The sequence below is a fragment of the Pelobates fuscus genome, chromosome 6 (genome assembly GCF_036172605.1).
Source record: "Pelobates fuscus isolate aPelFus1 chromosome 6, aPelFus1.pri, whole genome shotgun sequence".
In the NCBI taxonomy this organism is placed as follows: domain Eukaryota; kingdom Metazoa; phylum Chordata; class Amphibia; order Anura; family Pelobatidae; genus Pelobates; species Pelobates fuscus.
Window position 1 is genome coordinate 180,834,104 of NC_086322.1, and position 22,800 is coordinate 180,856,903.

At 37.2% G+C, this 22,800-nt stretch overlaps 1 protein-coding gene across 1 annotated transcript in view; it reads right to left on the minus strand.

The window, feature by feature from the left end:
- DCHS2 (dachsous cadherin-related 2) overlaps nt 1-22,800 on the minus strand; it is a 352,630-nt gene that overhangs the window by 30,200 nt on the left and 299,630 nt on the right. The window contains exons 11-16 of the mRNA XM_063458543.1: nt 15,689-15,823; nt 14,444-14,653; nt 12,774-13,634; nt 11,968-12,081; nt 4,277-4,488; nt 825-976 (exon numbers count right to left, since the gene is read on the minus strand). Of these exons, the coding sequence (XP_063314613.1) occupies nt 825-976; nt 4,277-4,488; nt 11,968-12,081; nt 12,774-13,634; nt 14,444-14,653; nt 15,689-15,823 (1,684 nt within the window). The remainder of the gene's footprint in view (nt 1-824; nt 977-4,276; nt 4,489-11,967; nt 12,082-12,773; nt 13,635-14,443; nt 14,654-15,688; nt 15,824-22,800) is intronic.

Consider the following 22,800-nt stretch of genomic DNA (forward strand, 5'->3'; position numbering starts at 1 on the left):
ACAATAAGACTCTTTGTTCTAGAGTTCCTCAGTATGATTCATGCCTTTTGAATTGTCCATTCACACAGAAATCATACTATATTCACTTTTTGAAAATCTAGACTAGCTTTGTGAAATGTGTAAAATGTGTCATTTTCAAGATAGTGGTTCATAAATAATGTACACACTGAGATCCACATGTCATACCTGTAGGCACAAAATCAGAGTAAAGCAATGGCTAATAATCAATAATGACTCAAGGATGTCCCTAAAACATGTTCTGTTTGTCCACTGTGGGAAAATGATCTGGAAAATCTGGATTAAAATATAATAAAATGAATACTAATTTAAATGAACACTCAATTAAAACAAAATCAGCTTTTAATTATACCTTTCAAAGAAAATATGCACTTGATTTGTTTTGAATGTTTTTATTGGGGAATATAACATCTTGGCTATCAGTAGCTGCTGATCTGGTATCTGCAGCTATCACAAGCAGTTCCCTTCTTCCCTACAGTTTGTGTTGCTGTCCAATCACAGACCTCTTGATGTGCTGTATTACAGCTCATTGAGAAGTCTTTGGAAAGCAGGTGCTCTGGGCTCAATAGAGTTAAGCTACCAGGAAGTAAAAGGGCCGGCTATCTGACTGACAGCCGACTGATAGGGAGGTGTAACAACAAGGCTAATTTATAGTACTGATTTCTATTTATATTATCACTTTTATAAAAATGAAAAAAGAAGGTGCACTTTTCTTACATAAAGTACTTGAACAACCTGCAGAGCTCTATATGTCTGAAGTGCTCAATGTATGCAAATATAAATATACAACACATGTTTTGACTTACCTGTAGGAGGATTTAATTTCTCGATCAAGAATTGCATTTGTTGAGAGAATGCCATGCTGTGGATCAATAACGAAAGCTGTATTTTCATTGCCTCCTATGATTGAGTAATCTATCTGTCCATTTATTCCACTGTCTGCGTCTGCAGCAAAAACCTCAAATGGATAAAAACAGATTAAGTTATATCACAATTTAGAATCATTCTAGGAGTATATTTGCCAACACTTGTACACAAATCACAAGAAAGCATACTTAGTGGAATGTATTAGTATATGTTTAATGCATTTGCAAATGCACCAAGGCAGCAGAGTGCATATTGTATCTGAGATTTCAAGCTTTTGAAAGTGATTGTATTGTAACCACACTTTTTTTTTATAATGGTTTGCTCTTTCTGGAAATATATAAATATAAAAGAGAAATTAATAAGTTATCATGTAGTTTAAAACTCAGAGCATTCATAACATTTCTGCCCTTCTAATTCTATAAAACTAGATGTTCTCTGAAATTTATTGGGAACATTTATTTAAAGAACAGTAGTTTATATTTCATCACTTAATAAACGTGAACGTTAAATGTGTATTGAATAAAATAAGCACTGCTCTCTCCAAGAAGCTGGTTAAGAAATAAAGTTTGAGAACAAAGGGAGAGGTAGAAAGGAAGAACGAATTAGAGGGGAAAAAAATAAAACAGAGAGAAATATATTGGAAATAGAGCTGTGAATTGCATATCAGTCCAGGATAATGAGACCATCTTTAGTAAATTGTTTAACCTCTTCTGATGGAAACAGGGTTCATTCATGTAAGTGAACTGAATTCAACTGAAAATTTTTGTCTAAAATAGCAAAGCTACCATACTGACAAAGCTGAAATGTTTTCCAAATCAGTTGTTGCCTAAATCTTAATATTATGTTTTCAGCTCCCTACACTTCTGTGCTTAGTGAATAAAAGCCAGAGAGAGAGGGAGAAATTTATTTAGTCATGTTGATACATGAGAATATTGCCCGTCCATAGCAAGACACAATAAAAATGTGATGTACTGGGTGTACTTTATGTAATATATGTATATAAATATAAGTAAATTAGAAATGTAGGCTGCACTCACGGTCTTTAAATTCAATGGTGTTTTATTCAAATAACAGATCAACCTTCCGGACCGAAACGTCGATCTGCTATTTGAATAAAACACCATTGAATTTAAAGACCGTGAGTGCAGCCTACATTTCTAATTTACTTACATGAATATCCCTACAAGGACTGGCACCCGGCGAGCCTATAGGCTATTTCACAAAGAACATTGAGCTTGAGTGCAAGGAAAGTTGTTCTAAATATATATATATATATATATATATATATATAGAGAGAGAGAGAGAGAGAGAGAGAGAGAGAGAGTTTTCAAGTTTTAGTGAAACACTTTATTTATTTATGAATTTCATATATGTTTCATTAAATGACCACTATAGGCACCCAGACAACTTCAGCTCAATGAAGTGGTCTAGGTGCCAAGTCCATCTAGGATTAACCCTTTCTGCTGTAAACATAGCTATGAGAAACTGCTATGTTTACCTATGGGTTAATACAGCCTCTAGTGGCTGTCTCATTGACAGCCGCTAGAGGCGCTTCCACGCTTCTCACTGTGATTTTCACTGTGATTGAGAATGCTTTCCTAGGAACTGGCTGAATGCGCGAACGGATCTTGCCGCGCATACGCATTCAGCCGATGACGGGCAAAGGAGGCGGAGAGTCCCCACCGCCGAGAAGCCAGGAAAGCATGTTGTGTGAAACATGGTGTGTTTTTTTTTAAATCTCTCATCAGCTGTACAGAAGGTGATGGTGGGAAAGCTGCTGGCCTGGTGGCCTAACCTATAGCACGCAGCTAAGGAGACGTTACATGTTGTTCTACTAAACATAAGATATCCTCCAATAAAAAGGATTTTTATGGCTGGGAAAAATCATCTGTGCAATAGCATTGTGCCTTTTGTGGTTTCCTATGGAGAGTTTTTTCTGCTGACAGGTAACTGGTCAGATATACCAGATGGTACATGTTATTTTGGAGTAGTATTTCTGCGAAAAGCTTCCATTTTATTAAAGGACCACTCTAGTGCCAGGAAAACATACTCGTTTTCCTGGCACTAGAGTGCCCTGAGGTTGCCCCCACCCTCAGGGACCCACTCCCGCCGGGCTCTGGAAAGGGGAAAGTGTTTAAAACTTACCTTTTTCCAGCGGTGGGCGGAGAGCTGTCCTCCTCCGATCCTCCTCTTCTCCTCCCCGTCGGCTGAATGCGCACGCGCGGCACGAGCTGTGCGCGCATTCAGCCGGTCACATAGGAAAGCATTCATAATGCTTTCCTATGGACGCTTGCGTGCTCTCACTGTGAAAATCACAGTGAGAATCACGCAAGCGCCTCTAGCGGCTGTCAATGTGACAGCCACTAGAGGAAATAGGGGAAGGCTTAACCTATTCACAAACATAGCAGTTTCTCTGAAACTGCTATGTTTATGAAAAAATTGGTTAATCCTAGAAGGACCAGGCACCCAGACCACTTCATTAAGCTGAAGTGGTCTGGGTGCCTAGAGTGGTCCTTTAAGCTTAATGTTGAACAAATCAATGTTGTATATGCCCACATACTATGATGTCAGTGCTGGTACTTTCCTACTGGTCAGTTAGCGTTTCTAATACTGATGTCAATGACAGGATGATACTACAATTTTTAAAACTCAGCAACAGTACATTTTAATTTTTTTTTTTTCAGATTTTGATATTGTTTCCGATTTAAATAACATTTAAAAAATATATATTAGTAAAATAAAAAATAATAAGATATAAAACAATGCTCCCAACATGCTGGTACACTCAATCTAAATGCCGTTAGATAAATACAAATTCATCTTAGCTGAAATATAGAAAATTAATATTTAGGTTTATTAATCAAACAATTACAAAACAAACTGCAAATTTCAGGCCAAAATGGCAGCACTGGAAAACTATTTCCAACTCAACTACATTTCTGTCTTGCTATTTCGGCCAATAATTAGCAATTTACCAAAAATCACTGTTTCGTGATGTAACCAAATGTTGCAAGAATGTAGAATTCACTACATGGTTTAGCTAAGGAGAGAAAAATGAGGTAGGGGTCCAAGATAAGAAGTCAAACTGTTCTAAAATGTTTTGGCCATTTAAAATGGGGTTTACTACTGTCACCTTAACCACTTCAGCACAGTAAAATGGTTATGGCATTTCCAGTGTCCCTTTAATCCACAAAACAATTGTGTGAGGCTGCACCCCACAAACCATATATGCTAGTGGCCTAGAGGGCAATTAACACTTGCTCCCATTATAATGTATTCCTCAAACAAAAAACCAAATGACATGAAATATTACAATGTTTTTCTCATTATGGAATGGATATCTTTGAAATACTGTAAAATCAATTCTTAAAATAAAAGCAACAGTTATTACCTGGGTTATAAATATGTTGTATGCTTGGCCTTCCAGCACTGATACTATGTGATGGCTTTTTTCAAATACCGGTGGACTGTCATTAATGTCCTGAATGGAAATTCTCACTCTGCAGTAAGTCACAAATGTACTCGTTTCAGCTGAGACAACCAGATTAATTTTGTTTCTGACTTCAAAGTCAAGAGATGATGGCTCTTTTACCGTTAGTTCCCCTGTTCAAACAACAAAAAAGAATGAAAGATTACATTTATTAGTTGTTTTATAGACAAGATAATGTGCGGTCAGTAGATGAACTCAATTAAAAGTGCAGTATAGTTAAAGTTCACTTTCCTTGTATATATACACACTCTCCGACACACACTTCATTCTCCCCTTAAAGAATTTTAATATATGATGCTTGTTACTTTTATATATTGTTTAGCAATTCCTTGATAATGAACTCCTTTACTTCTAGTGATTTATTGAAAATGGGAATTTTACCACTAAGTAAGCATACTAAAATACTTGATCAGTGAAACATGTTCACGTATTTCTAGCAATGTCCTCAAGTTAATATTTTTGAAAAAAGCTTTTCAAATGATCATAACCTTTTAAAAAAACAAGAGATTTCAAAATGATTTAGCTACAATCACCATTACAGTTTCTGAAAATGTTTGTAGATAAATAATTTTAAACGTCTGTTTTTTTAAACAGATTAGAATAATTTCTGGTGGTGGTTTAAACATATTAAATTGATACTATTATTAGATATTTATTTAGTGTTATATATATATATATATATATATATATAAACTAAATAAATATCCAATAATCTCTCTCTCTTGCTCTCTCTCTCTCTCTCTCTCTCTCTCTCTCTCTCTATATATATATATATATATATATATATATATATATTTAGTTATATGTATTAAGGCAATTTTGCCTGGATTTGTGGGAGGTGCTGGATTGCTACGCCTAGCCTACTTAAAGGACCACTCTAGGCACCCAGACGACTTCAGCTTAATGAAGTGGTCTGGGTGCCAGGTCCCTCTAGGATTAACCCTTTTTTTTATAAACATAGCAGTTTCAGAGAAACTGCTATGTTTATAATGAGGGTTAATCCAGCCTCCAAATCCTCTAGTGGCTGTCTCATTGACAGCCGCTAGAGGCGCTTGCGTGCTTCTCACTGTGAAAATCACAGTGAGAGCACGCAAGCGTCCATAGGAAAGCATTGTAAATGCTTTCCTATGCGACCGGCTGAATGCGAGCGCGGCTCCTGCCGCGCATGCGCATTCAGCCGATGACGTCGCGATCAAGATGGAGAGGAGGAGGAAAGCTCCCCGCCCGGTGCTGGAAAAAGAGGTAAGTTTAACCCCTTCCTCTCTCCAGAGCCCGGCGGGAGGGGGTCCCTGAGGGTGGGGGCACCCTCAGGGTACTCTAGTGCCAGGAAAACGAGTATGTTTTCCTGGCACTAGAGTGGTCCTTTAAGGCACTCCCCTTACCTTGCTCCTTACCGTTCGAGGTCAGCGTTGAATGACCCTCCCACCACACCACATTTTAACATTTATTTATTTCTATCTTTCTATGTCATAATAATATTACAAGTCAAAATGAACATGTCAATAATTATAAAAATATGTCAGAAAGAGATGATTGATGTCTAATGTTCTCTTCCCACACCGCCCATTCATGCTTCAGAAGAGATATATTATCAGAGGGTATGAAGAGTGCTAGCTCACAATTATTACAAAGACTGATTTAAGAACTTTGCTAATAGTTGGTATGGTAGTTGACTTCCAGTGTCAGGGAATTTCAGAGGTGGCAGATATGAGTAGGTGGCCAAACATGATAGTCTTATTTTTTGACAGGTAATCAGGGAATTTCTTAAATATACACAGTTCCGGTGATAGGGGTACAATATGGTTGATTATAGAAATAACCAGTTGATGGATTTCCTTCAAACATTTTTTAGTTTGGGACAGTACCAAAAAATATGATGGAGTGTGCCTACCTGACCTCATTTCCTCCAGCATGCATTAGTATTTGCCAATTTTAGTTTAAACAGTATAGATAGAGTTAAATACCATCTGTAAATTAATTTGAAATGTGATTCCAAATTATTAATACATTGTGTAATCCCTTTCAATGACATTAGAAAATCATGCAATTCCTTGACTGTATATACCCCACCCAATTCACTCTCCCACTTCAACATATAGTCAATTGTAGCACCTCTCTCACCAGCCAGAAAAGGCCTAACACCAGGAGACGTTGCCTTTTCTGCCAGGATCTGAAAGATATAGTTTTTCCAAATTTGATATATCCAATTTTCTTAAATTCAGATTCTGGTCAGAAAACCCCAAATGCTTGCTAATCAACAGCACCATCTCCTTGTGCATGTGGGCATCAGAAATTCTTAACTTAAATTTGTTTTTCAATTGGTCAAAGGCCATAAAATTAGTAGATAAAAATAGGTTATTAATGTGTGTGATTAAATGTGAAGACCAATAATCGACATCCAGCTCAGGTAATGAGGGTTGCAATACTGATAAGGGAGTAGCCCTGGACCAGATAGCAGAAGGACGAATATTCTTATAAAGAATATCCCATGATTTAACAGCCACTTTGGTGGATGGGTACATATCCAAAACCCGCAGTCGTCAAGAAGGGGGCAGCCATAAAATATCTTTAATAGAGTGAGGAGTAATCTTAGCTGCCTCCATCTCGAGCCACAGGGGGCAATCACAATCCAGGTTGAATTTAAGTGTCATTGCCGCATTTGTTGCATGATAGTAATAGACAAAGTTTGGCAAACCCATACCCCCACACCTTCTGAGCTTTTGTAGAATGAGTATTTTGATTCTACATGGCTTTATATTCCAAATAAATGCCAACAGGGCAGAATGGACCTTTCTAAAAAAAGATAAAGGCATAGTAAGGGGGATCGCTCTAATGAAATATAATATTTTGGGAAGGAGAGACATTTTAATCGAATTGATCCTACCTAGCCAAGAAATTGCGAGGCCACGCCACCTTTCTAAGTCGGCTCTAAACTTGGGCCAGACCTTAGCCAGGTTATAAGTATGCATCTTTGACAGGTTCTTGCATAAGTTGATGCCCAAATAGGATATATAAGAATCTCTCAAGTCAAAGTCCAACCGTTCTTTCCAAATATCTAAGTCATGCCACTGAAGAAAAAAAAGACAGAGTCTGAGTTTTGTTAGCGTTTAGTTTATAAAATGAAATTTCTCAGAATTCTTGCAAGATAGACATCAGCGGATCAATGGAGGTTGCAGGATTTTTCAAAGAAAGCAACTGCAAATCGGCCTATTTTGTGTTCTTTATCTCCTATTGCTATGCTCTCGATATCAGTACACTGGCGTATCATTTCTGCCAGGGGCTCCATTGCCAACACAAATAAAAGTGGCAACAACAGGCAACCCTTTCTAGTCCCATTAGACAACATGAAATCTTCAGATACAAATCCAGTCGCTTATACTCTTACAGTTGGATGACTGTACAGAGCAAACACAGCCCTGATGAAAGGATCGGGTATACTAAATCTCAACAAGACCTCCCTCAGGAACTCCCAGTAAATTCTATAAAACGCCTTGTTCTATACGGGGCCTGACAATTCACAACAAAACCCACCTGGTCATTATTAATTAGCAATGGAAGAATTTGAGCAGCCAATATTTTGGAATACATTTTTGTGTCATTATTAATCAAGGAAAGCATTCAACGCTTTACCAGGTTTGGGCAGGTTTGGGCAAAGTAATAATTTGGGCACTAAGGGTTTCCCTCGGCATCTCTCTCGTATTCCAATAATGGTTAAATAGTTGAAACAAATGGTGAGTAAGGATACCCGAGAAAGACTTATAATATGACATTGTGAAACCATCACGTCCTGGAGCCTTACCGGCAGGAATCACCTTAATGGCGTCTAAAATTTCATTTTGGGAAATAGGAGACTTTAGAGTATTCAATTTAATAGGCAAAATTTGTTTTAATGGGACCCTGTCAAGAAACACGCATATTTTTTCAGATGTAGTCTGTACAGTAGTAGGGTCAAAAGCCAAATTATATAACTTCTTATTGTAAGTGGCAAACATGTTACTAGTTTTAACACGGTGGGTAACTTTCACGCCATCATCACCAATTAGATGCTCGATTTTAGCTCAGGACAGCCCATGTCGCAACTTAGAAGCCAACAAAGATGAGGCCCTATTGCCGTTAGCATAAAAAGATTATTTTAGTCTCTTTAACATCAGGGCTGTGTACTCCAACTGAAGAACATTCATTTTATTTTTAATGTCAGAAATCATAGCAGCAAGTGATGAAGAAGGCTACATTTATTTGCCAAATTTAAATTATATAATTATTTTTCCAATTCTTTTAAATATTTAGATCTAATTTTTTTCAAATATGAAGCCTGCTGTATAATATGACCTCGCAAAACAGCTTTGTGGGCATTCCACATTGAACTAATTTGCATATTTGGAGTCAAATTATCACTAAAATAGTTATTTAGAGTAGACTCAGCAAGTGTCTTATTCTCTAGCTCAGTAACCAAGTCATCACTGAGATGCCATAACCTATTTGCATTTGACTGCAAAAAAAGATTCCTCTAGATACATCACCACTGGGGCGTGATCAGATCAATTAATATCTAAAATGTCAGACCTGACATTTTAGATATTAAATCAGGAACCTGTCAATACTAGAATACATATTATAAATGGTCGAATGATAGGTGTGATCTCTCTCTCCTTCATGTTGAATGCGCCAACAGTCAAATAAGCCTTGTGAGAAAATACATTTTGAACTCAAATTAGCCAATTGTTCACCTTGATCATTTTTAACAACGCTAGTAGTTTCTCTAAATATATCCATATCACTATCCAACACAAAATTTGTATCACTCCCTATCACCAACCTGCAGGGACGTATTAGCCGCGAGGCAAACAAGGCATTTGCCTTGGGCGGCAATTTCCAGGGGGTGGCAAAAAACACCGCCCCCAAATGCCTGTAGCAAATGCCTGCACGCCGCAGAGTGATGGCGGGAGCTGGAATATGACGCCATATTCCGGCTCCCGGCATCACTCTGCGGCCAGCAAGGGAGCAGAGCAGAGAGCTCACTAATCACTGCTCCCTCACCAGTGCCGCCCGCCTGCATCCCTTCCTGTGAAAAGCCCCACTGGACCCCAGGTAAAAAAAAATCCACACAGCACTCCCAAAGGTAGGGAGGCTGGGTGGATTTAAACAAAAAAAATAATAATAAAAGTAACCGGTTAATGTTTGGGGAGGGGAAGGGGGCTGTCAGTGCGTGTATGTCTGAGTGATTGTGAGTGTCTGGCTGTCAGTGTGTGTATGTCTGTCAGTGTGTATGTCTGGCTGTCAGTGTGTATGTCTGAGTGATTGTGTGTGTCTGGCTGTCAGTGTGTGTATATATGTCTGTCAGTGTGTATGTGAATGATTGTGTATGTATGTCTGCCAGTGTGTATGTGAGTGATTGTGTGTGTCTTGCTGTCAGTTTGTATGTAAGTGATTGTGTATGTATGTCTGTCAGTGTGTATGTGAGTGATTGTGTGTGTCTGGCTGTCTGTGAGTGAATGTGCGTGTGTCTGTGAGTGAATGTGAGTGTGTATGTGTCGGTCAGTGAGTGCGTGCATTTGTCAGTGTGTGTTCAAGTAACAGTGCGTGTGTGTATGTCATTGTTTGTCAGTGTATATGAGAGTGTGTCTGTCAATGAGTGTATGCGTCTGTCAGTGAGTGAGCGTCTGTCAAAGTGTGGCCTTCACAGGAAGGGGTGGGGAAAATTTAAATTGGGGTGGGGGGGAGGATGCCCGAGCACCGTCCTGCCTAGGGCAGCCCAAATCCTAAATACACCACTGCCAACCTGCCCTTGACATTTGTCAATACTTTATTAACCATTTGTTTCAAAAATGTAAATTGCCCAGAGTTAGGAAAGTATATGTTTGCCAAGGTATAATCCACACTATTTAAAGGACCCTTTCAAATTATACATCTGCCATCATGGTCAGAAAACACATCATTAGTGTTGCAAGCAACATCTTTATGAAAAAAATTGAGACACTTCTTGGCCCAAAACAAAAAGTAGAGTGGAATTGAGTGGGGTAAAGCTTTTGTCTTGTGTTCGGCACTTTATCAGTCTTGAAGTGTGTTTCCTGTATAAACAGGACATCTGACTTAGAACCTTTAGCCTCTCTGAATAATAATCTTCGCTTATGCGGTATGTGGGAAGATGATAAATTAATTTTAATCTGCACTGTTTTATGTCCTATCCCTATGACCAGACAAACAGACAAACAGTTTTACATTTCTGTATTTTCTCTCATTTTCTCACAGTCGTCATCATGAAACTATCCATAGCTATTCTCAAAGTTTTTGGATAATTGATAGATTAGATATAATAATTTATTGAATAAAATAAAATGAGCCAATTTTACATAACTTAGGGTTTTGTGATAAATCTACAGCATAAAAAAGCAGTTCACATGTAATTGCTATGGGCAAACTATAAAAATGGAGAAAGGTTCAGAAATAGATGAGAAATAAGGTCCTTTACTGTAGAGCTATATATGTTGTTAAGGAAACCTAACTGTCATATTAAGAAAAAGAACATTTATTTGAGGTAGTATGGTATGTGGCATCACTTAGGCTTTTTGATTTGTTTTTCTTTTGACTGAATTGATACATTCTTGGAAAAGAGTGGTGTATATGGATGTTAATGTGATATTAATGGTGTAGAAAACCCTAGATGCAATATTAGTGATGTGTGTGGGTGATGATAGTAGTTCGAGTGGTGCAGTAAGATATTGTATCTGGTATTCTCTAGATGCTAGATGTAATATTAGGGCCATATAGCCACTGAGTGCTATTTGGCTGCTGGATGTGATGTGGAGATATTGTAGGGGATAAGTGTGTATTATGAATGACTGATGTGAAGCTATGGTACCATATGGGATGCAATGTCTGACCAGGAGGACGATCCATTCTACACCAAAGTGTCCACTTTTACACCTGATTGAAAAACGTTGAAAAGCATTGGATTATTGTATCCTAAAATGTATCAAGCCCTGACATTGAAATGACTGTCATGTTGTTGACACAATAAGATCAGGAATTATCCAGTGAATGTTGATCTGAATCTTGATCTGAATGTACAGGACTATTTCATAGGTGGAAATAATATCTCTTAGGAGCTAATCTTAGCTAGTACTGGGATACATTTGCTTTTTGTTTTCTTTTTGTAACCATATTTTCATTTTTCCAGGAAGCAGATTGACCTTTGTAACTTAATTTCCTGTTATGTGATTGGCATCAGTCCAAAACATACAGCCGTTCATTTCTCTGTCATCTTACGTAATTACTGAAGTAAAATCGCTACCACTCACTCAGCAGGCCTAACAAGCTACGCTAGCCCCAGGATATATTTGAAAAAAATAAAATAATAATTCATTTTGGAATGGGCAGATTATGCAACAATGAGAAATGAACACAAGCATTTCACTTGATTTTTAAGTCAACCGAATAAAGAGACAAACCTAACTAACAAACATAACAAAATATATGACAGGCACTTAGGTTTGGACAAATAAGGCTATTTATACATTGAGAGTCTGGTACCAAAAGTCATTATTGATTATAACAAGTAGAGTTAAACACATATAAAACAAATCAATATTTACCTGTTACATTATTCAATCTAAATGCTTCTTCTTCATTTCCACTTAAAATGTAGTAATGTATGGCTTCTCCTTTTGGCTTATAATGTTGTGCCCAGACAGTCAGAACTGATGTACCTGTTTAGAAGAGCAAATGATAGGCCTTTGTAACATATTTTACATATTATATTCACAAGTGGCATATTAGGCCTGACACATTGTTTTCTGTCATCACACATCATATTCATGGCCCTCCCTGTAGTCTGGCATTGTGTGTAACGTTTTAGTATACGGGGAAAGCCCAAATATTAAACCATACCCTGGCCATTTTACAATACAATGGTTATGCGTCTAGTATCAAATCACAAAGGAGCCATTATTAGAGTATTTTCTTTTGCAAACCAGGACCTCGGCTAGATCACCATGCATACGTTGTCAGTTGGGGATTTAACATTCATATAGTTAATACTCCTGGTTAGAGATGCCCTACCTAAAACGCAGTCAAACTATTTGCATTACTGAGAAATTACAGTATATAGGTACATGTAAAATATTTGAAAATGAAATTCTCATAGCAAAGACAAAATAATGCATAACTGCATAATCATTAATATAGCACCAAACAACCCAGAGAATGACATGTGCTTTAATACATGTTGTATGTTTTAATATGTTTCTAGACAATGTATATTAAGTCCCACAGCTTAGCCCACTCCATGATAAATATATAGTAATAAACTATTTGCATCTTATGACATAAACATATTTTAATACATTGACTCTGCAACAGATAAACTAGTATAATATGTGCATGAACCTTCAGGACTAACCTGGTACACTGTTCTCAAGTATTGTGGCTTTGTAGAGATTATGACCAAAAACTATTTCCTGTTCCAGGTCTTGTATGTCAATAATTACAAGGCATGTAGCCATCCTTGCTGGGGTTCCTAAATCAGAAGCCTCCACTTTGAGAGCTACACTCTTGAAAGAGTCAGATGGCAAAGGCATTTGAAGTATTATATCTCCAGTTTCTCTGTTAATGTGAAATAAGGAATCCTCTTCTACCAAATTATATACAACTGTTCCATTCAAACCAAGGTCGACATCACTTGCATGTACAGTAGCTACTGTTTGATTGACCAGAATTTCGGGAGAAACAAAAACATGGACAAGGTCATCAGAAAACAAAGGACTGTTATCATTTACATCTTCAACATTTACCAGAACTTTAACAGTAGTACTTTTTGGTCCATGTGTACTGCAGTCACTTGCGACCACCCTAAAGGCAAATTGTTGTTTAAGTTCTCGATCTAAAGCCTTTGTGGTTACAATACTACCAGTGGTACAATTAATAGTAAAGACTCCTTGAGTGTCATCAATTAAAGAGTATATGATTTCACCATTTAAACCTTCATCTATATCTGAAGCTGAAAGGTTGAGAACATATGATCCAATAGTTAAGTCCTCTTTCACAGATGTGCGGTACTGGCTCTTAGAAAATGTAGGTGGATTGTCATTTTGGTCCAAGATTTTAATTTGGAGTTTGGCTGTAGAGCTTCTCTGGGGGCTGCCCAGGTCATAGCACTCCAAGATGATGGTAAAATTGCTGACATCTTCTCTATCTAAACTGCGGGTGGCCCAAAGCTCCCCTGAAGTGTTATTCATAACAAAATATTCACCCGTGTTTCCACCTTCAAAGGAAAATAGAGAGGAATAAAATGTGAGGTGTCCATCGAAAAACATGCAGATGGAAATATATAGCTTGGTAACACCGTATGAAAAATTTGTTAATTCTAATAACATGAAATGTTTCTGCTTGTACAGCTCAAGTGCTTAAGTGCCCTTGGCAAATGATTGCTTTCTGTTTCAATTAAGAGCTGTATTTCATTTAAATCAGTGGGTGGCATGGACAGTAAATACAGAATGTCTTGTCCGTGAAAGAGGAATGACTTTGCCAGATGTGAGCATGTCTTTGAAATCTGCACACCCAATAAAACCAGGCATATCTGAATGTTCCTGTTGCATCTATAAATCTCTGCTACATACATATACTACATGATAAAGACAAGAAATAAATGAGTGCATTGTCTACAGACATTATTACCTTTTATTAAGTATAAAGGTAGCATTGTATACATAACCTTTGACTTCTGACTGACTTATAATTTCAGACTGTTTAATACTAGAGCACATAAGTAGACAATATTTGAGTCTGCAGCTGTTGACGAACTACAGTTCCCAAGATTCTCCAGACAGGCAGAGGATCCTGGGAAATATGATTTGTCAACATCTGGAGAACAGCAAGACGCCTGGTCACAGAGTAGAGCTGGACGCTAAATCTGTTTAAATCTGCTGTGTATACCAAAACAAAAAGTATTTGCTGTGCAGTGTTCCTGGCTCTCTAAATGTATAAACAGACTCACCACAATGCTGGCATTAAAATTAATGTGATGTCGATATAAACAGCTGTTCAGACAGTTTAACAAGCATCAATAATTACCAATTATTTGGAAGTGGACTATCCCATTGTTGCCAGAATCTTTGTCCAGAGCCAAAGATTTGTGAATGATTCCCAGTTCCTGGTTTTCTGGTATATGAATCTCAACACTAGGATGCAAAAACTCTGGGGTAATGTCATTCTCATCCAAGACAGTGCACATAATGGTTGCTGTACTAGATAACGAAGGAGCTCCACCATCTGTCACCACAACTTGAGTTAAAGAAACAACAGTAATAATAAGATATGGGTTATTAATTAAACTCTTATACAAGTAATTTACCACAAAAGTAGTAGAAATATTAGAAATTATTATATTCTTATTTTATGCATTGTTTAAATATATCAGTATAAAATAATAAGAAGATTTCATTTGGTTTGATCCCTATGGCACAGTGTATTTCAGAACATTCTAAGACTTGTCATAATTAGTAGCCTAATCAGTCAATTTATAATTAATGGAGTGATTCTATTCCTTTCCTCCTCATTTTCGTTTTTATTTTATTTTTGGCTGATTAGTATTATTTTGTGCTGCAGTGTGGGTAACAGTATGTGTGTGTGTGTAACAGTGTCCGCAGCAATGTGAGTAGCAGTGCTTGTGTTCATGTAGCACTGTTGGCAGTAGTGTGCATGTAACAGTGTTGGCAGCAATATGAGCAGTTGTGTGTGATTGTACCTGTCATTTCTGAGTAGTAGACCCCAGTCCTCTACCCTCTCTCTCCAGAAAAACACTGTGTTCATTGGGGGCATGGCCAATCACAAATCAGGCTCCCTTGGATTGAACACAGCGATTCCAAAGTCCTGAATCATCAGTTCTGGTCAGCAAACACCAGCAGGAGGTAGGGAGGGGGTTTTAACAGGCAGAGTAGGTGGTCCCCATCAGGCATGCACCTATATGTGTTTAATTTCTCCAATAAAAGTGGAGAATGGGCTTAATAAAATGTATACAAACTCTCTCACTAAATACAAAGAAAATGTAATAAATACAAGACATATATTTGGAAAGAAAACTGAGGGTGAATGTATTGCTAACACCACATATAAAATTAATAAAATTACTCAGAATCCACAGCTCGCAAATGAGAAGTGTCTCAACAAGATGTACAAGCCCTATCTGTAAGCAAAGGTGCAAAGAGGAAAATTGTACCATGACAATGATGTCAACTGTACATTAACTCTCCAAATCTGTTAAAAAGCCATAACAATCATAACGAAGGATTACAGCTATGTTACATAGCTAGAACTTACCTTTAAGGAAGATGTGCTCCTGTTTCTCTCTGTCAAATATTGCAGCTGTTACCAGTTCTCCAGTATGTGGATTTAACCTGAAAAGTCCATGTGCAGGGCCTGGGACAATCTGATATGCCAGCATAGAATTTATCCCTAAAATGTTAGAAAACATTATACATGTTAGATACATTATAAGATTAAAAAATGTGGACTGTGAGTTACAGTCAGAGGCGTAACTAGAAACCACGGGAACCCGGTGTGAAAATTGCCCTGCCCCCCCATATGTCTTCCTCCCGCCACACCCCTATACATCTATCCTTCCCCTCCCATACGTTTCCTCCCCGCCACCCTCCATAAATCTATCCTCCCCCTCCGATACGTTCCCCCCCACACATGCATACAAACAGATACACATGCAGACACACACACACATATACAGAGACACACACACAGACACACAGACACAAACATACAGGCCCACATACATACAGACACACATATACAAACACACACACAGAGACAAACATATAATGACACACAGACAGGCATACACACACATACACACACACACACACACAGACACACATACATACAGAAGCACGTACACACACACAGACATACACACACACACATACACAAACACACACACATACATACAAACACATATACAAAATGTTTTAGTCACCTTCCTGTTTTCTACCTATTAGATGCAGGAGGGTGACTTCCCTGTGGTCCAGTGGTGGCTCAGGCTGATGGGAGTCACTGATCAATTGCTGCCCCATTTTTAAAAGGTTATTCCAACCACAATGACCACTTCAGTGATTTGAAGTGGTCATCATGTTGGTTGGAGTATGTATGTGCAGTGTTTCTGATCGCAACACTGCTCATATGGAATTATTTGACCCTCTCCTTCCTCTGGCGCGGCTCCCAGTAATTGCTGGGGGGAGGTGACCAGGGCAGTCACTTACTCCCAGCATCTGATGTCATCATAGGGGGCCCGGGGCTGCATTACTTAGCCAGTGCGCAACATGGTCGCAGGGGTCCGCAGGGCGGGCGGCCCCCTGGAGTGACGGGCCCGGTTGCAGCTGCGACCCCAGCGCAGCTGCAAACAATATGCAACACGGGTTATTAAATTGAAGATTTTAGTCAACTTATTTATTTTAACCTACATGTAAGTTAGCCTACATGTTATTTTAGCCTACACGTAAGTTATAACAACTCACGGGCTACCACAGTAAAAATAATAAAATAGAGGATTAGAGAAAATCTCCAGAATAAGGAAAAGTGACAGTCAGGTAAGCCAGTTTGAAATATCCAAAAAAAAAAAAATATATATATATATATAAGATACTGCAACATTTCACTATTTTGCAACTCCTTCAATAGGCTTATGCTGCTGCTTAAGAAATGTAATAGTAGAAAAAGATCTACTGATTATACACCAATCATGGGCCTTGATTTAATATTTTTGGACAAGCTTTTCAAATTATTTAATACTTTTGGATACACTCTTCAAATTATTTAATATATTAAAAAAATATTTTGATATATTTTTATATCTGATTTGTTTAATATTTTGAAGAAAAAAAATATTTTACGAATTTATCCAAAAATATTAAATTGGCAATCCACTGCCCAAATACAAACTCAATACAATCCACTGCTTAGTAGATATACCACAATGAAAAAAGTAATATATTTAATGGGGGGATATATACATCTTCCTATCTTCCAGCATAGACTTTCTGTTGCGGTCTAACCACAGACTTCCCTATGCAGCTCAATGAGAAGTCTTTGCAAGGTAGGTGCACTGAGCAATTGCTGTCCCATTTTTAAAAGGTTACTCCAACCACAATGACCACTTCAGCGATTTGAAGTGGTCATCATGTTGGTTGGAGTATGTATTTGCAGTGTTTCTGATGGCAACACTGCTCATATGGAATTATTTGCACTTGTGTGCTGGGTCAAGTAGCATTCCCACCACACGTGTCTTAGGCAGTCCAGAACTCTGTTCTGGCCTGCCTTTTGTCACTTCTGTGCATTACAAATGTCTGTCGTCAACGCACACTACAAGCTGGTAACAGGTGCAGGCAGATTGCATTCAAGGGGAATATATATCTCCCCTCCTACCCACATTGAGTTCCATCCCTTTTCCCTCCATTGAAGTAATGGCAAAAATCCTCCCTCCTTCTGCCCACTCCCCCGCGCTCTGAGATCTGAGCCGGCAAAACAGTCAGATCACATGATTCTCTATGAAAATTGTGATTTTACCTCTCGCAGTTACCCAAACATAAAAAAGAGTTGTGAAAACAACACCAGGAATTTCACCCGTTATTGAATTCAAGGTAAGTAAAACTTCTTTTAAAATGATTTATTAGTGGGTTTTTTTGGGGGGGACTATATAATAGTCAAATAGGACATTATTCACAGATTGAAAAAATGGTTAGAGAAACCCTTTAACTCTACTGAGCAAAACAACAAGTAATAGCCAAGAGGTGTGACAAGATTAATTGATAAAAGTGCCAATTTCTGTTGAAATCTACACTTTTTATAAAATGAAAAAAAAAAGGACACACTCTTCGCACATGACAGTCGAATGTGCTTTAGGGGTCTGAAGTGTCCCTTTAAATCACTTGAAAATGTATCCAAAAATATGAAATCGAGGACATGGGGAGAATAGGCAGACAAATTAGAAAGCTAAAGATAAATAATAATTGAAGCATATGCATTATTGCCAGTCAAATTAACAATAACCAAATATTACTGATAAAGAAATAATACAGTCTGATAGAATCTGCTGTATATTAAAAAAAAAAAGTGTTACAATAAAAGGTAAGAGTAATGGAGTGAGGGAGTTTTACACTACAATATACACAGAGCAAGGTCCACAGACAAAACCACCATAACCACTACATTTCTTATTGGTTAGTTATTGCTGCATAAATTTTGCGATTAATATGTCTCTCTAAGGGCAGAATATAACCCTGCCTTTAAAATAAACATACAGTGAAAATAACAAAGTGCAATCTAAACTGATTCATATATTAAAGAATATATGTTAATTAGGAGGAATTTAGACTTTCAGACACAGCAATTAAGAAGATAACAGACATACTTTACTTGAAGTTCCTGGTAGAAAGGTTTTCAGAATTGCATTGCAGATATTTGTCAAATGGGGCAACAGTGGCCCATAGTGGATAAAACTGATATTACCATTTACATTATCTTTGGCAAGGACATATGAGAAAGTCTGAGATATTTGACTGTAAGTCTAGGTAATAAATACTTTTCAAGCTTACATAAACAAACAGTATACAAAACAACAGCGTCGTTTTAGTTATGTTCTATATACTTTAGTTAGGTTAGATATACTTAAAACTTAAAAAGAGTTGTTTCCTCTCCAAGTACCTCGAAGGGTGATCAAATCAATAACCATGTAACCTTTATAGTAAATTACTTTTTGTTTATTGCAATTAATTTCTTCTCCAAGATATTATTGCTAGAACATATAAGATGTACAAAAATGTTTTTGGAACTTGATGTTCAAGTTTGTCGTGTAAGTTTGCATAATTTAAATTTTTCATTTTTCAATCCATTACTTGCAAACATTTTGGGAATGGCGTGACTATATATTATTATTAATATTATTATTATAAAAATAACTGATTACATTATCAGTTTTTTTTCTGTTAGTCCAATAAAAAAGGTATTTTACATCTACATCACTGGACTAATACGGCTACAATATCTACTATTATTATTATTATTATTATTTATAAAGCGCCAACAAATTTTACAGCTCTTTACAATGGGTGGACTAACAGACACGTAATCGTAAGCAGAAGAGTTGAACATACAGGAACAGAGGGAGTGAGGGCTCTGCTCAATGAGCTTTCATGCTAGAGGGAGTAGGGTATAGTGACACAAAAGGTAAGGGTAGGGTAGAAAAGTAGGTTGCTAGGATAGTATTCATTGAGGGCTTAGTGTTTTGTTTGATGACAATTGCAGGAGAGGAATCAGAATGCGGGGAGGGAAAGCTGTTCACAGTTTAATTGATATGCTTTTCTAAAGAAGTACGTTTTCAAAGATTTTTGGAAGGAGTGGTGAATCGGTGAAAGTCTAACAGAGAGGGGAAGGCTGTTCCATAGGGGGTGCAGCCCTAGAGAAGTCTTTAAGGCAAGCATCAGAGGTAGGAATACAAACAGAGGTTAGGCCTAGGTCTCCAGCAGAGCGTAGGGGCCTAGACGGGACATATTTGTATATTAGTGAAGATAAGTAGGTTGGAGCTGCATTGTGTAGAGATTTGTAAGCAAGTATCAGGATATTAAATTGAGTCCTATATCTTACAGGAAGCCAATGTAGGGACTGACAGAAGGGGGAGGCGTGGGACTGGAAGATAAGCCTCGCCGCTGCATTCATTATAGACTGTAACGGGGAAGAAAATGGATTACAGTAGTCAATGTGAGAGAGGACAGCGGCATGGACAAGCACCTTTGCCGTATTAGGCGTTAAATAGGGTCAGATGCGCGCTATGTTTTTGAGATTGATGGACACATAGAATACACAGCACAATTTTTTTTTTTTTAAATGAGCAAATACTATCTAAGTATTTGTAAGATCTCTTAGGAATGAAAGAACAAACTCCATAATTGAAGGAGTATATATAAGATCAGAAGTCAATGATCAAATGTAATACTTTATTTTAACTAACTAAAAAAAAAAACAAAAAAAAAAACACTCTAAAAGAGATATGGTGTTAGATAACTGTTATTTGTACCTAATACAGCCTAGTAAAGGGTCTAATATAAATCATGAGGCATTTATAATCTTCTATGTTTGAAACGTCCATATTAGATCCAAGATAATTACCCTACTATAAGCAGACAAGGAATTTATTCAATCTAATTAAATGTTAAACCTAAAGGGACCTGGAAGAGCTTTAGCGTCATTTGGCACTATGGTAATATCATAGGGTAGGGTTACAAAGTTGGAAGTTTGCGGCTGAGAAACACAGATTAATAAGAATCCCTTGGTTATTTTTAGAATAATATTTTTTTTTCACCGCTCAACTCTCTGCTGACTTTTTTGAAGATCTTTAAGAATGTCTACAAAATGCAGCGGCTAACTTTCAATAGATGACCTACCCAACCCTGCTTCAGGCAAATCTAAACACTATTATCTTCCAAAAGCTCCTGAACTATTAGCTTGCATGTTCGCAGTGTACTGCTGTACCAAACACATGTTCTGGTGCAGACATGTATATTCACCAGTGACCAAATAAATAATGCCAAAGCATTTTTAAGGAATGTAAAATCCCCCAAATTACAGCAAAACACAAAAATTATGAATGCGTACAGGCTCACATACAGTTAATACCGTTCTATTTAAAAAAAAAAAATATCCAAGCTGTTACAGCCTAAATTACTGTTCTAATAGATATAGTGCTGGCAACCCCCATTTCAATTAGCCACATTTTCTCATTTAATATAGGTAAAGGGGATGTGGAGGCCTTGGTTATCAAACTGTTTAAAGTAACCACCAGTGGGTGTCACCAACTTTCAAGTCACCCAACTCGCAAAATTAACCATATACCTACCTAGTCCCCTCCAACTATTAGGGAGGGTTTCCAGTTAATCACAGTTCACTGTTTGTTGCATTATATATTGAGACTATACCATAGCTAGCTCTGTGGCTATTCTTCACTTCCCAGATTCTCATTCTTTGGCTGGAATCCTAGCTTTTAGGATCAGCTTGCATCACTTCATACTAATGGAACTCTTATGAGGATCAAGTTGTCTTTGAACTTCCATCTATATAAATTGCATTTATATGTTCTTCCATCAGTCATCTTACTGTTTAAATATATGTATCAAACACCTTGCTTGAAGCTATCCTTGAAGTGACCTCTCTAACTTCTCTATGTTATTTGAAAGGTCTACAAGAGCAAGTAACCACGTCCCAAGTTTATGTTCTCATGTAGGACAAGGTGTAAAGTACACGTGAACTGAAGAATATAAAACACTGCAGTCGTAACAATATTTTTATCCTATAGAAGCTTGAATAAATATTCTCAAGTCAAATTTGTTGTCATATATAGATATAATTTCAGAGACATATATTGATCGATACAAACAGGTATAATTTTAGGGCAAATGCAAAATAATGCTATGGTTACCATAGTAACCAATATAATGCTCTCCATGATTAGCACTTTGCTCTGGAGTTGCTCCAGTTTTGCCTTGGTGCAAATGGCACGTACTACTGTAAAATCAGGCTCTGATAAATTGCGAGTAAGCTGTAACCCAGAGCATTAGTAAGGGAGATAGGATAACACTGCAGCATAGCTGGTAAATCACTAAATAGTATGTGTGAAGGGCATGCAGATTTTCATGGCTATATAAAATATTAATTATTTAGGCATTTATCATGCAGTAGCAGTGTATAATGTGCACACTATGAATTATAGCACAAAATAAATTCAGGAGACACGTAGAAAATTAAGCAGTAAATAAGAAAGCTTAATGTGTATAATTTCATTGTATGTATTTGTCTTCCTCTGAAGATGCAAAAACAATGATATGCAAAGATTTTGTACATGATTCTAGTAGTAAAAGCCCTTTTTTTTGTATCTTTCCACTTTTTTTTGCATAGCATCAGTTTAGTCTAGTAGTCTAGATATATTTCCATCGGTTTTCAGAAAAACTAACGCAGCATAAAAACAAATGACACAATAAAATACAATTTAGTCATACGCTGATTCCTAAAAAGAGTAATTGAGCACCTGAAATGCATCGTACTTGACACTAAAAATGTAAACGACAACTGACATAAAAAAAATCTATAAAATGTACTTTTACTTGTGACAGGAGTGGTGTTGGTGTGTATGTATGTAAACACTGATCAGCCACAACATTAACCCCTTCAGGACCGGCCTGTTTTTGCGATGTTTGTACGTTAAGGACCAGAGCAGTTTTAACACTTTTGTGGTGTTTGTGTTTAGCTGTAATTTTCCGCTCTCTCATTTACGGTTCCCATACAAGTTATATATTGTTTTTTTCAGGACAAAAGGGACTTTCTTTACATACCATTATTTGTATTATGTCCAATATTGTATTTAAAAAAAATAATAA